General features: G+C 27.9%; 3 protein-coding genes across 6 annotated transcripts in view; 1 reads left to right on the top strand and 2 right to left on the bottom strand.

Moving 5' to 3' along the window:
- The window catches only part of LOC112591147 (proteoglycan Cow), a 36559-nt gene extending 34515 nt beyond the window's left edge, over nucleotides 1-2044 (bottom strand). Inside the window, exon 1 of one of the 3 annotated variants that reach the window (XM_025334858.1) lies at nucleotides 1508-2044. In XM_025334858.1, coding sequence (XP_025190643.1) covers nucleotides 1508-1618 — 111 coding nt within the window. In that variant the 5' untranslated portion in view covers nucleotides 1619-2044. The remainder of the gene's footprint in view (nucleotides 1-1507) is intronic. The other 2 variants (XM_025334857.1, XM_025334855.1) reach the window with 2 other exon arrangements.
- An 8463-nt stretch (nucleotides 2045-10507) lies between these two features.
- LOC112591143 (frataxin homolog, mitochondrial) lies at nucleotides 10508-11903 on the bottom strand. Of its 2 annotated transcripts, XM_025334848.1 has the most exons (4): nucleotides 11498-11903; nucleotides 11296-11410; nucleotides 10962-11205; nucleotides 10508-10871 (listed from the first exon to the last, which is right to left on the bottom strand). In XM_025334848.1, exons 1-4 carry the CDS (start codon nucleotides 11704-11706, stop codon nucleotides 10852-10854), a joined length of 588 nt encoding a protein of 195 aa, XP_025190633.1. In that variant the 5' UTR covers nucleotides 11707-11903; the 3' UTR covers nucleotides 10508-10851. The 2 variants fall into 2 exon arrangements, with proteins under 2 accessions (XP_025190633.1, XP_025190634.1); XM_025334849.1 differs by lacking the exon at nucleotides 10508-10871 and having other exon boundaries at nucleotides 10877-11205.
- Nucleotides 11904-12334: 431 nt separating this feature from the next.
- Nucleotides 12335-15406, top strand: LOC112591141 (3-hydroxyisobutyryl-CoA hydrolase, mitochondrial). Its single transcript, XM_025334844.1, has 3 exons — nucleotides 12335-12441; nucleotides 14034-15030; nucleotides 15093-15406. Exons 2-3 carry the CDS (start codon nucleotides 14034-14036, stop codon nucleotides 15224-15226), a joined length of 1131 nt encoding a protein of 376 aa, XP_025190629.1. The 5' UTR covers nucleotides 12335-12441; the 3' UTR covers nucleotides 15227-15406.
- Nucleotides 15407-15513: the final 107 nt, after the last annotated feature.

The raw sequence follows: 15513 nt of genomic DNA, 5'->3' as shown, positions 1-15513 counted from the left end.
CGTTTATCAATTTAATAGGACATAAATATTATTTTTTTAAAAATCCATCCCACTATTAAAAACAATATTATATCTTAATCAAAACACGACACCCGCGCAATTTGTTTTCAAACCAAGCATTTTATTTAAGTAAACAATTATAAACCATACAACTCAAGATATAACCTACTGAATTTAGCATATAATTACATATACGTGATAGATTTATTTGCTATTTTCTAATTAGTAAATCACGTCATGTTAACTCTTATAATAACGTAAACAGTTTACGACTTACAGCAAAATACAACGAAACCGGTTTTCATTAATACACATAATATATCTGTAAGTATAGTGAGTGTATAAGTTATGCATGTATTTTAAAATATAATACATAATATTTTCTCATAAATTTTGTACCTATCTATTAATAATTAGAAGGCGGTCACTTTTTCATAAAAAAAATAAAAGCTTGCTTTTACAAATACAGTTTTAAAGATAGATTGTCAATAACGAAGTTAAACAAACAAAAGACACACGTTAGGTAAAAACAGTCTTCGTGTTGATAGTAGGTACTATACCTATCTACCGTGTTTTGTCTGTAAACAAAAGGTAGAAGAAGTGTGCATTATAGATTATACTATTATAAATTTATCGACGGTGGATATTAATAAAAATAAAGGGTAAAAGGATTTCGTATTCGGGCCAAGGTCGAGCGTAGTAGCACGGTATTGTCGTCCTCAGTACCTGGCACAGACACTGAGGAAACTTTGTTGTTTTTTTCCAAGAATAAAAAAATCTAATACCAAACACGTCCTTACTTAATCCCCGCCGGGCGGTGTGGCTTTCTAAATAGTGACCGGGGATTATCGTTTTAAAGACGGATGTGTCCGTACCGTATTATAATACACAACAATTTTATAATATATTATGTACATATTATATATATACATATAGATAATATTATCTTAACATACGGGTATAGGCGTATTACAATAATAGTGCACCGCGCATAACAAAGAGGAGATGCGACGCACACAGGATAACACCTGGACCCGCCGCCGCCGCACGACCACCGAGTGATCTGCCGCGTGCAATATAATATAACACTATTATAATATTATGTACCACCTACTCGGTTGAGTCGCCGTACAGTCTACACGTGCACAATAGACTCCGGGTTCGCCGAAAATCCGTGAAGATAGAGTCATAAAAACACCACGCATTATCGTATACGAGATACCTACCTCAAAATACAATTGTACAATATTTATGATCAGTTTTCACGTAAATGCGTGCCTAAAAATAATATGCGGTATACCCCAACGATAAGTATTATAAATAGGTAGTAATGATATCCGCATGACGGCTAGCGCGTTCACCACCAGTCAGGTGTACGAAAACGATCAGTAGCGCTACGCCACGACTAACGTAGGTGCCCAAGGCAAGGTGTGTATGCGTACAACTCCTTAACGTTATCGTTAATAAAACTAAAAGTGTTATGGCAAACAGCAAGTAAACAACGTACCTCTTCGAATGCAAAATCTTCGTCAGCTTTCCACTTTTTTTTTGCGTCGGCTGCGCAGGCGACGAGCAGCAGCAATACAGCTGTGCCGGTGGTCAACCACCACTTGTTCATCGTTGTCGTTGTCGTAGTCGTCGGTTAACGACAGCAATGATACAGTCGGGTCGCCGGTTTTGTAAACGGGCGCGCAAGTTATTTACCGTGGATTACGGACGGAAAAACCAAATAAAATAAAAAAAAAAAACCCAATGCCCGGGTAAACAGTCGGATAGGTATCGTCTGGATAAACGGAGGGCTTTCTATTTTTTGATTTATTTACTCTTTCCTCCCGTCAGATATACACACGTCCGGCGACGAAAACGACCATAAAAACGAAATCCAAATTGTTTGGAAAAATATTTGAAAAAAAAAAAAACGTGATTGTCCGAACTTTTAATGCTCGACGGCGGGGCAACTAGTAAAACACACTGTTGTGCGTCCAGCGCGGGGCGATCGACTGCAGCGGTGACGGCAAACGCGCGAGGTCGAGGAAAATACGAAATATTATCGTGCGCGAACGAACGCTATGATCGGTGGTACACTGCTCCCGGCCCCCGCCAGCCCGCCAGCCAGTCAGTCAACGTCCCTCGACGAACGAACCGGGAGCTGCAGTGCGTACGGCACGACCATAACGAAATTACCGTAGGGTCGTTGTCATCGTAGTCTCAGCGTGGTTGCCCGCCGCATGTTTATCGATTCAATAAAAATGTGTCGCTCGCGGTGATAAGGCAGTAGGACTAAAGTAGGAGTCAGGAAGCGGCGGTTTTAATGCTAACCACGGTTGTAAAGTGTACTAAGGTAATAGGTAGTAGGCGTCCACGAATAATGTGATGAATTCATTAGAGAAAAGTGATTCTTGTTTGGTATTTTAGGTCAGAAGTAAAAAATTATTTAATAATTATTCAGAAAAAAAAAAAATAAGGAAAACGGTAATTTTTATGCAAAACCAGTTTCTTGACAAAATCGATTTTGTTATTTCGTAATAATTCAAATCGAATAATCGTATAGTGTATAGGAGGTACATACCTTACCTACTTTAAAATACTATGTTATTTTTAGTAGTATTTCAGAATATTTTGAAAAATTTAGTAATTTTTATTTTTTATTGATAATATCAATCTTTAAATTAAAACAATACACCTAGCTTAGTATTTAATTATTTGTCTTTTATATTTTTTTACGTGGTACATCATTATTACATGTACCTACCTTTATATATTTTTTTGTTTAAATGTCCATAACGAACATTTGTACATTGTACTCTTGCCCCATCGCGAGCATATATTATTTTATAAATAAATAAATACATTTTGAGCTATTTATAAAATATTTAAAGTTTACCATTTTTTTTTTTTCTATAAATGTCGATAAAAAAATGTTTGTTCGATCAAAAGCTTGAAATGAAATACATTATTTCTCGTAAGTTGTTTTTAAGTACTAGAATAAAAAAAAGTAAAACATAAATCTACAAGCCAATAATAATATTTTAATAACATTCCTTATTTAAGGTTTGAATATTTTTATCTATCATTTTGAGAATTCGAATATTACTAATAATATTATTAGTGAACTTATTCTGGTTGAAATTTTAAATGTTATGTTTTTTTTTTTCATAATTAAGATTCTTTTGAAAATAAGAGTCTTCTTAACTGTAGAAAAATACTTTTATATAAACAGTTACCGACTAGTATTACATGTGCTATAAACATGTTGTGTTCAAATATTGTACAATAACGATCAAAAATGGTAAAAATGTTGATTAATCCAATTCGACAAACAGATTGATGAAATCAGATTTACCAGCAAGGGGAAATCTAATCATTCTAATCAATGAATATTAATTAATGGAAATCGACCACCTTCATTTGGAAGAAAATAAGTCTGAAGTATAGAAGAATGGACTATTTATTTTCTGGCTCAAAAAAGTTTTTGATTGCTGATATTTATGTACAAAAAAAGGATCGAAACATGTTACGTTGTTACTTCCTATAATTCAGTGAGATGATTTAAAGTGTTAGATACCGAATTCTACCATTATCCATTCTGCAGACGAAATAAGTATATAGGCAGATGTTTAAATATTAACGAGTACAATAATAATCATCATCAAACCGTTAATCATCAGCAAAGTTAAGTTGATTCATTAACAAATATTCACATTTAAAGTACAGAAAAATCATATAATAACATAGATTCGTAAACGAATATTTTGAAAAATTTGAGTAGCACTAACGCTGATTGCTATGTAGTTCTACCTTTCACCTATAGTTCGATATTGTTGAAAGATTACAAGAAAATAATAAAGTTTAAATAATTTCTGAATTTTTAATAAACATCCGAACAGTTATTGTTTAAAATATAATATTAATAATAATTAATAATTGTTTGGTATTTTTTTTTTTTAAATTAATATGCTTACATCTATATTTTTATATTACCTAACATTTCTTTTTAAATGCATTTATTTTGTTCTACCTTTTACATCAATAATATTAGTAATAGAGTAATAAAAATAATAATTATGTGATATCAACAATATATTAATATAAATCACAATTCACAATGTGTCATATCAAAACAAAAACACGTTTGTACTGTTTGTAGACCACGTCATATCCGATTAGCAATTTAGCATTCATTTTTGAAACTTATACTAAGAAATAAATTTTATTAATGCATAATGCATAAAAAAATAATTATAAGCAAGCTGTCTTTTCAAATGTATTAATTATAATTATTAATAATGATAAATAGCTTAAAATTAGTCTAAATATTTTTAAATGTTATTATGTTACTTATATATAGAAAATGATATGTTTACGTAATAGCAAGTAGAAATTTTCAAGTTGATAATGATCATACAATTAATATTTTCTAAATTACAATTAAAATTTTAATTTTCAATTTTATAAAATGATAAATTTTAAGGAAGGGTTCTAAATAAAAATAATTTTTAATATTTGTAAATAAAACTTACAAAGAATCTATTGTATTATATTTTCAAACTTTCACCAAGAACAAACTAATATAATTATGTAAATATTTAGTTAAAATATCAAGTTAACATTTATTCCTTTCTAAATTATAAAAAAAAAAAATCTAGTGATCCGTAAAAATTCCTGTTTCACCATTTTTGTTAGTTTTTCCAAATTATTAAAGAAAGTTTTCCAACCCTTGATCATTTAAACAAACTAAAATAACAAATAAATTTTCTACCAAAGATTACCCTGCACAATATTATAGATTAATGCATTTTTTCAACTTTAAAAACTGTCATTATATTATATAGATACAAAAAAAATCATTATTATAAAATCAATAAAGCTAGGTATCTACATAATAAGATTCGCTTAGAATCTAATACCTATACATTTATTAAAAATACCATGTTTAACATATTTTAGAGAAATGTTATTTTACATATTTGATGTTGTATGTCATTCTAAACTTTATAACAGAGATCACCAAATGGTGCCCGATTGACCGCATACGACCCACGGAAAATTTTATCCGGGCCGCAGACAAAGAACAAAAGTAACCATTACTTCCAATTTTCTTATAATAAAATGTTAAAAATAAGTAATACTCAAAATTTTCCTAGCCAGCGAAAAATGTCCTAATTTCTAATATGGCCTTTCAAAAATATTAATTGGTGACTCATCATCATGCTTTAGATTTTTAAAATATAAATAATATTATTTAATATAGCTAGTTAACTGTAGCACCTATCGTACCTATAATATATAAAAAGAAACAAATAGTAAAATCTACTGATACCTCTATCAGAATTTATTAAGATTCCGTAACAGTACAGTTTATAATTAATTTCCCTAGATAATTTAATACAAGTGCAAAATATTGCTATTATTATATCATTTTTCGTTTTAGTTTTATATTAAAAGCAAAATCAATTTAGATTCTAAGTTGAATGATGAATGTATTGATTTAATCATGATATGTTCTTTTTGTATATGTATGATCGAGTATACACAAAAGGTTGTCAATAAAATGTTTCGATTTTTAAAAACGGGAGTAATTACTGGTTTTGGATTTCAAATTCAATCTAATTTGTAATTTAAAAAAGTCAAACTTAAAAATTATTAGTACCTACTTATTATTATGATTGGAAAAAACGGATATGTATATACAAATTCAATTTTCGACAAGATCGATTTCATTTTTTTGATGCAACTCGGAAACGAATACCTAACCGTAAACACTTAATATTTCTAGTTTCTACCAAAGGTTAATACTGTTGTTTTCTATTTAAAATAAAATTTTTAAAATATTTTTAGATATTTATAGTGAAGAACTACTTGAAAATTTAATACAAAGCACCACATAAAATGTTAATTTTCCAATTAAAAATAAGGAAAATCTATAATCACAACATTTTTTATAACTTTTTTTAAAGTTATAACTTTGACAAAATTCATAAAAATCACAAAAATTAGTAAATTATTTTGTAGTTAAAAATTCATAATTTTTCTTGTTTTTACGCCCAAGTTCTGAAAATTTAATGCAAGATTTCTCAAAAGAAGTTTATATTAGATACATAAAATCTAAAAAATAGATAATGACAATTATTTTGTATAGACATTTTAAGTTCCAATTTGAACGAAATTACTTATTCAAAAAATAAATAACGATTTGTTAATTATTTTGTTTTAAGTTTTAACTTAAATACATTATTAGTGATAACTTAAACTTTTATGTATTTTATTTTATTTTATTTTTTATTTATAGCTACTAGTACACAATAATATTATTGCTCGAATTTATTTTATATTATTATGAATTTTACTAAACTCAATAACACTTACGATTTATTTTTAAATATTATCTATTTATAGGTAAAAAAAAATATGTAATATGTAATATAAAAAATACAATATTTTCGGAAAAAATTATATCAACTTACTATAATACTAAAAGTAAAATAAATTACTTTAATAGCTAAATCAAATAAATATAAATCACCAAATGATATAGGTTAATAGACTGTTTCCGCTCAGAATCGTTTTTCGAATACAATGATATATCATTAAATGTAAATTTAAAATACCTATAAAAGTTACCCACTCGACACCTCATATACAACAAAGCGATACTCACTTCTTTTTTTTTTTTAAAAAACTATTATAATCTTTACAATAGAATTTACGTTTTCCTAATTAAAAGATCTAAAAATTATTTCATTCAACTATTCAAGGAATATTACAGTTTCTCTAATATTGGGTATTGACTATTGGTGTATTTTTTAACGATAAGTTAATTTTAATTAATAATGTATGCGTATATAGTGATATTAATGATAATTAGTGAGGTGTATTTGACAATAATTGACAATTTGTTTATATATGTTGTAAAGTAGTTACCTATGAGCTGTTATGGATTATGGGTCTAACAAAATTAATGCGCTATACGCCTATACTTAAAAGTCATAAAAAACCCAATTATTTAATATTACATGTAATAATTAAGAATAAAGTAATATGTTATGTAAAATAAACATTGCTATAAACTTATTAATTAATATAAATTTAGATATTTTTATACAGCCGCAGAAGTAGTAGTGTATCAATTACCTACTTATTGATTTCCGAACGATTGAAATTAATTAAAAATTAGTATTATACCAAGTCAACCAAATAATTTTCAAGTCATTGAGTGGTATAAAATATAAATTGAAGGCTTCTCCAAATTAATATTGTCGTAATAAATTAAATCTTAAATACCTGAAAATATAGGTATCATAAAGTATAAAGCCATACTAAAAAAAATTAAGTATTTTTTTTCATAATAATACGAGTAGTATTGGAAATACTGTTGCTGAAAGGTTTTCTCTTTCAAGTTGTTCAAGCTAACTTTATATTATACTTTCATACCATTTACTTACTATGCCATATTTTGTATAAATTGTAAATTAAATTGTTTCAATAAAAATAATGATAATATAATAATCAATTTTCACAACAGATTTAAATTAAAATAATAGGTAACCTTTTAAGATAAAAATTATAGAATGCCAGAATAAACAAAAATAAAATATTGTTATCCTGAAACGATTTTAAAATTAAAATGTTTAAAATTTAAGTTTAATAAATTAAATACAAAACATGATATATGAGCCATGAGGGGTGTAGTTTCAAAGTGTACAATCTCAAGTTTTCATGAAGAATGAGATAAATATTTCTTGTATAATTTTTAACGCTGAACTTGAATTATTTCGACTATTTTGACAAACTAGCATACTTTTAAGCTTGAAAATTATATTTAGTTTCAAAATATACAATCTCATTTGACAAGTATGATTCTGTTTGGAGTATGTGACTACCTATATACGAACTAGTGTAATGGTATCAATGGTAATTTAATATATGTACAATTATTATATATTATTGCGATATTCTCGGATATCATCGATAACTAAAGACAAATATAATATTACATCGTGTACACTACTAGCAGCAGGGTTTTTCAGGACTCTTCGGTACCTAGGTCAATGGTGTGTTAATGTTCATTAAGTATCAATAATTATTAATGTTTTATGCTTTTCGTAAACTAAATAAAATAATAATAATAGTCTTGTTATTATAAAAGCAAACAACTCCAATTGTTGCTTCATACTTTACAACCTACCATTAAAATCTTGTCGTTTTAAGCAAAAAAAAAAAAATTGTAAATCATCTTTTCAAAACTATATGAATAGATTTAAAAAATCTGTACAGAGACAAAAATATTTACTAATTAAATTTTTCATTTTATTGGTTTTCTAAGAATGTTTGTATTTTAGTTCAATCATCGAATTACATTATTCTTGGTGTCTTTTAGAATGTTATTTTATTATTAATTCCAATGCAGAGCACATTGTTTCAAAAATAATTATCATTTTTGAAAAAAATATTACATATTTTAAGTATTACTATTTTTAGTTTTTAATATTTAAAAAAAAATATTTACTGTTTTAATTGCAGGTAGATAACTTTATCATTATTTATTATTTAAAATTTTATTTATGTACATCGATATAGGTACCTATTCGAAATATTCCTAAACATTTTCTTCTTTTGAACATGAAATGAAAAATGTATGTTGTAATTAAAAAAGTGAAAAATTCAAAATTTTAATGGTGAAAAATTATTAAAACATTATTTTGGAATCCTATCAAATAATGTAAATTTTGATCAATGTTAATAGGTACCTATAGGTAGATTATGAAATTATGATTGTTCTTAGATAAAAGAATTACTGTACATTCAAATAATATGTTTGAATTCATTTTTTTTATATTCCACAAAATTATAAATGTTAGTTAAGATATCTTTACATACCTATCTAAAATTACAAATAAACAACCAATATAAGTTATTATATTACTTATTAGGTACCTACTTTATAGTTTATTCCTCGTATTCTCATATAGTCTCATACGACTCGAAATCTATTATAATTTATGACATAATATGATTATTACGCTTTAATTTTTAAATGCTGAATAATTTGTATTTTTTTTTTTATACTTATATGAGTAAATGGAATGAGGGAAGGGAAGCGCTTAAATGCCTTTTAACTCTGAAACTACTACTGTAGTGCTTGAAAATACGCTTTATTTGAAGACACATATATAGGTGTGTTGAAATGTTCGGTGTTACAACTCACTAGAAAATATAAACATAAAATACATTATAATTTGAACAAAGTATCTAAAGTATCTAATTATCTCTTAAGTATTAAGCATCTGACTCATTTTTATAAGATTCTAAACCAAAAACATAGGCAATATTAGGTACTGTTTTCAATCAAAAATCGAACACTGCAGCGCCATCTAGCAACATTTATAGATTAAAATATATTTTGAATGTTATATTTTTGATTACCTACCCATTACTTTCATAATGGCTAAAAATGCTAAAATACTTTTAGTGTTTAGTAAGAAATTTTAATATTTAAAAAAAAATGTATTTTCTTAATATTATAAGACCTTCAACTTTATTCATCATATTTTTCATAGTATGATATTAAAATTTAAAATATTAAGTCTGTGTATATTTAAGAAATTCAATGAAATAAAAATTAATTTTTAACAAGTAAAATACTTTACTTCATAAATTGATCCTTAATATTAGTAAAAGTTATAGAAACTTGGTTTAAACAAGAATTGTATATAGTTATAGTAGGCCTAATATAATAATTGTAGCATTTAAATTAATTGTTATAATTTACAAAATATATTAGTAGGTAGGTAAGAGAATTATAGGTAACTATTATTAAAAACTAAACTAAAATCTTTTAAGATATTTACACCATTTCTTTCTTTGTATCTGTTAATCTTTTTACAATTTTAATGCAAATATAACAACTGAATTTTTTGTTAGATATTATATCTGACAATAACAGCTGAATTTTAAGATGTTTTATTTTGGTTCTACCTTTTACCTTATTTAAACAATTTTTTTTATTTTATAGTATTTTAGCTTAGAGCTAGTTTCATTATTAATTGTTATATATATAATATTAATACTCTAGGTTAAATCACAATAAATATTATTTTCACTATAGTATTTAAAACAATTGTATTTGTTATCTATAAAAATATAGGTATACATTTAACTTAATTTTTGAGACATAATATCAATAACTATTAACTTCAGAATGGCTTTCCATGAATGGCTAGCATTGTTAATTCATTAAAATAATTTTAAAAAATAACATTAAATTATGAAAAATAATAAATCACAATCATAAATTTACTCCTTACAATTAAATATAAAAATGTTTTTTCTGAAATCATTATAAGCATTAGTATGCATACCTAAATATAAACTTAATATTATAAAGCAATAAGCATCCATTGAAGTTTAGTATGCCATATTTAAAATTAAACAATAACGATTGACAGTTAAGGTATGATATAATATACACTTCTGATAATTAATAATCAATACAAAAAAAATATGAGGAAAGATTATGAATTAAAAATTAAAAATTATCTATTAATATCAAATATGTCAAAATACATATTAATTGCTAATATACTACTTTCAGTAGTGGACAGCAAAATATTCCATTTTCAATAGCACCAATTATTTTGTATGATATAAAAATGACTAGGTATTGGAAAGGGGCAATATGCTCCCTTTGTCTGTATGAGAACATTCATGAGTAGAGGGTACAAATACAAAATACTTAAACTTAGCAAAATACCAATTTTAAACTCTATGCACAGTAAAAATAAAAATAAAATAATAATAGGTGTTTGATATCTATATTCTTCTAAGTCAAGTCTTTGTTTAAGTACTTAATATTTAAAACCCTTGATCAGTAACTGTATGAACAAAATTTGTATTTTTAATTTTAATAACACAATCTAAAATTTATAATATTATCAATAATTCAACAAAGTATAACTATTTACTTGAAGTACCACTAAATGTGCATTTAGAAAAGTTTACATTAAATGAATATTTTTTAGACAATTCAAAAGTCAATAATTCATGTAAGCTGACACCATCATGTTTATAAATCCATTTAGTACCATCAAAATCATATCGTTTTGGACCACTTATTGGTGAACTCAACCAAATTTGTTTATTTGGTGTCTGTCGATTAATAACATAAGTGCCATAAGGTTCACCTAATTGAATTGTTAATACACCATCCTATAAAATTTTATAAAAAAAGTCAAACACATATTTCATTGAATAAACTATTATAATTACAATTATGTATGCTATTTATATTATACATACACTGAATAAAATGTCAGGATTTTCAAGATGTATATTATCTTCCACAATTTGTTCAAAATATTCACATAATGATTCTAATGTTTCATTGCATGTCTGTTCAAAATCTATTTCATTCCTAAAGCAAAAACAAATAAGATGTTAAAATCCAATTAAATTTTCCATTAATATTATTGTATATAAGTATATAACAATAGATAAGTACTGATTATTAGAAGTAGAAAATTGTTTAGATATAAAAGATTTTTGAATATTGAACTTGTCATTAGGGTTGAATTTTATTTGATGTTGAAGCGAGTAATTTTTTAAGTGTAATCGATTGATAATAAGACAATAATACTCCCGTTTAAGTAACATTTTGGTAAAAAATTCATTTTTTGAGACTATTGCTTGTAATAGCTTCAAATACATCATGACAAAATGTGTAATGATTGAAGGTAATTGTATTTAACAAAACAGGACACAGATTACATATATTTGTATTCCAAATCTAATCACAGACAAAAATACTAAAGCATGATATAACTATATAATATGTGCCAAACTGCCAAATAATTCAATTACAAATTAAAGTATTATAATTCACAGAGAATTAGAGAAAAACAATATGTATTAATGTATTATCATTATGTACTTCAGGTTGCAGTCCTTATCACAATTTTAGATATCAGATAATATGTTGTCAGTACTACCACAGAATATAACTACATTTAATCTTGAACTATATACATGCTACAGCGTGGTCCTTTGCCGGCGTATTTATTATTTAAACTCTTTCTATTAGATAATAGATATCCGATAAGTGATAATGTGAAAAAAAACATTCACTTCATTAGTTACCTAAATACCTAATATAATATAGTATTTTAGTTTTAAGGCTTATACTTCTGTGCTGATTATTTTTATGGGCCATATTTATTTACGTAATATATTGATCAAATAATAGCCAATAAGTAAAATATGATAATTTTGATAACATTTATTTAGTATTCATCAATCATCATATTAATAATTATAATAGTCTACTTTAACATTTCCATAACCAAAAAATTATAATTAACCTCGTTTTATTGTTATATTATATCACATACTTAATTTTATTCAAATTTTACTAATTTCATTAATCATAGTAGATATTCGAACAAAACGGTAAGTACCTCTACAATACTTAAATTAATACTAAAGACCTGGTCACAAAACTAAGCGTATAACTAATAATTATATAGAATTGTCAGTTTAAAATAATAAATGTATAACATATTTACAATAATGTGTTATCTCCGTCTTACATACCTACTTACAACATAGCAAATTTTCATTCAATATAATCCATTTTATGTTGTTATCTTTAATATTAGAGTAAATTTACCTATTATCAAACTTAAAAGTAAGAATTTTATCTAGGCTATCACGTTGACTTTTATTAATACTATAATTTTAAAATGAGTTATAAGCATTTTAAAGTTTTAATATTTTATATAGTTGTAGGTAACTCAGTTTAAAATTATAGTATTAATAAAAGCCAATGTGATGGCCTAGATAAAATTCTTACCTTTAAGTTTGATAATAAGTAAATTTACTCTAATATTAAAATTAACAACATAAAATGGATTCTGCTGAACGAAAATTTGGTATGGTGTATGTTTGTAAGACGGAGATAAGACTGCAAGTGGATGTGGCGTCCTCTTAAATTGACATTTTAGATCACGATTTCCAAAATTATTATCAATAAAATAAAATGAACCGTTTGAGAATAAACAAATTTAAGTATATAATGGGTATTCGTTACCAATAATAAATAGATTTTAGGTATTTAAAGTAACATAATATGAGAAAATCTAAATAAGTATTTAATAATATATATAGTCACAATGTCACTAGAAGGGAGGAGTTTCAAGGAGCTTAAAATTAAACTCAGCACCCCTAGGTAAGCTTATTTCAAAAAAAAATTTTGTTTTTTTTTTTACTACGTATTATTACTATTTTATCCCTGATACCAAAAATACTCATATTGGCTCGTTGGCGTAATCGGGGGTGAGGGTTTCCCAGATTCACATTCACATACCTGAACCGCAATGTCATATAAAATAATTGATCGTATATCAAGTACCTTTCCTTTAATAGTTACCTACTTCCTTCATAGTATCTATAATAGTATAATGTTTGAGGACGCCACTCCCGCATGTGTTTATAAATTCCTTATTACTCGATTCAAAATTGAAATATCAATAAAAACTTACGAGGTTTAATAAAACTGTGTCAATTCACTCTAAATTCTAATACATTAAATCTAATGACACAGTGTCGGATTAACTTACTTCTACCGAACGCATATTTGTTATTGTAGTAAGTAGGTACTTTATTGGGTGAGTATTTATGAGCATGAGACAACACACGCGGAATAGAGGTGCCTTTTTTAATAGGTAGATATATTTTATAGGAAAAATAAATATTATTTGTACTTTCGTCCCTTATCCGTAAAACTTTTTTCCTAGACATTATTAAACACGCATGTCATATTGTCTCCAGATATGTTTTCCAATAAATAACGTATTCAAATTTTAAACACTTATACTTACACATCCATACGACAATAATTAAAACGCACGGTTTTACGTAAAATGTAGGTAATCCATTAAATTATATTAACTCGTATACATCAAACGTCAACGCGGTATACGTGAAATGTGGATAATGAACAATACGTTCCGGCTATAATATTATTATCGTTCTTGTCGCAGATGATTTGTTCGACGGGCCGCCTCAGGTTTTCGAAAAGTTTGTTAGCGTTTAGACGAAATCTTTCGACCGCCACCATGGAGGACGACGTGCTCTTCGAAGTCAAAAACGACGTGGGCATCATCACGTTGAACAGACCGAAAGCGTTGAACTCCCTCAACTTATCGATGGTGGACAAGATCAGACCGAAACTGAAGGAGTACGAATCGCAGGTACGGATGGTGATCGTCCAGGGTGCCGGCGGCAAGGCGTTTTGCGCGGGCGGCGACGTGAAGTCTATCACCGTGAACGGGGTGGGCGCCACGTCGATCGAATTGGGCAAAAACTTCTTCCGGAGCGAATACTCGATGAACAGCATGATCGGTAAGTACAAGATCCCGTACGTGTCGCTGATCGACGGCATCACGATGGGCGGCGGCGTTGGCATTTCCGTGCACGGCAAGTACAGGGTGGCCACCGAGAGGACGTTGTTCGCCATGCCGGAGACCGCCATCGGGTTGTTCTGCGACGTGGGCGGCAGTCACATACTGTCCAGGCTGGATAGGCACATGGGCATCATGTTGGGCTTGACCGGGTGCAGGCTCTTGGGCAGTGACGTCGCCAAGGTCGGCATTGCCACGCATTACGTGCACAGTTCGAAGCTGGACGGTCTCCGGGCCAAGCTGATCGAAGACGTCCGGGACCCGGGCATCGTACTCGCGGAAAACGCGGAAGACTTGAGCGGCGTGAAGTTCACCATGGCACCGTTCGTGGAGAAAATCGATTCGATATTTTCCCATGAGCGAGTCGAAGCGATTGTCGACGCGCTGAAAACGGACGGTTCGAAGTGGGCGCAGGGGATGCTCAAAACGCTCAACGAAGTCAGTCCCACGGGATTGAAAATCACGCGAAAGGAGATTTTGAAAGGGAAAAACCTCAGTTTAGACGAATGTCTGATAATGGAACACCGATTGGCGTACAGGAGCGTTGAAGCCAAATATTCCGAAGACTTTTTCGAAGGTGATTTTTTGATTATTAATTGTTGTTATTATCGTTATTTTCATTTTTTTTTCTTTGCGTAGGAGTCCGAGCACTGTTAATCGATAAAGACAAGAAACCAAAGTGGTGTCCAGCTTCATTGGAAGACGTGAAAGATGAAATTATTGACAAATATTTTGAACCATTACCAAAAGATGAGGAGCTACAATTCATATAGATATTACAATTTTAATTTACTTAATACAGTTATTTTTATATATATATTTAAGTACACACACGAATTAAAGTATAATTTTTTTAATTCAAAAATTGTATGTTCAGTAGTTTTGTTGGTATGCTTATTGGGACAAATTTAATACAGATTAAACCTAAGATATACAATATATATACATATTATTGTAGATTCATTAGATATAAGCTAATATTAATAAAAATTGTATAGGCGTTTAATTTTGTTTAAGCTTAAAATGTTTTCTATTATTTGGTCTTTTAGACCTTAAGTTA

This window comes from Melanaphis sacchari, unplaced genomic scaffold (genome assembly GCF_002803265.2).
Source record: "Melanaphis sacchari strain LSU unplaced genomic scaffold, SCAv2.0 Contig12_pilon_pilon, whole genome shotgun sequence".
In the NCBI taxonomy this organism is placed as follows: domain Eukaryota; kingdom Metazoa; phylum Arthropoda; class Insecta; order Hemiptera; family Aphididae; genus Melanaphis; species Melanaphis sacchari.
Note: the sequence above shows the minus strand (reverse complement) of the source record. Positions and strands in the feature narration are given on the sequence as shown.

Coding starts and splice junctions, on each gene's coding strand:
- LOC112591143 (XM_025334848.1), bottom strand. CDS start 11,706: ATGATGTATTTGAAGCTATTACAAGCAATAGTCTCAAAAAATGAATTT. Junction 11,411..11,497: donor TTTTCTACTTCTAATAATCA/GTACTTATCTAT, acceptor TTTTTGCTTTAG/GAATGAAATAGATTTTGAAC. Junction 11,206..11,295: donor ATCCTGACATTTTATTCAGT/GTATGTATAATA, acceptor AAAATTTTATAG/GATGGTGTATTAACAATTCA.
- LOC112591141 (XM_025334844.1), top strand. CDS start 14,034: ATGATTTGTTCGACGGGCCGCCTCAGGTTTTCGAAAAGTTTGTTAGCG. Junction 15,031..15,092: donor TTCCGAAGACTTTTTCGAAG/GTGATTTTTTGA, acceptor TTCTTTGCGTAG/GAGTCCGAGCACTGTTAATC.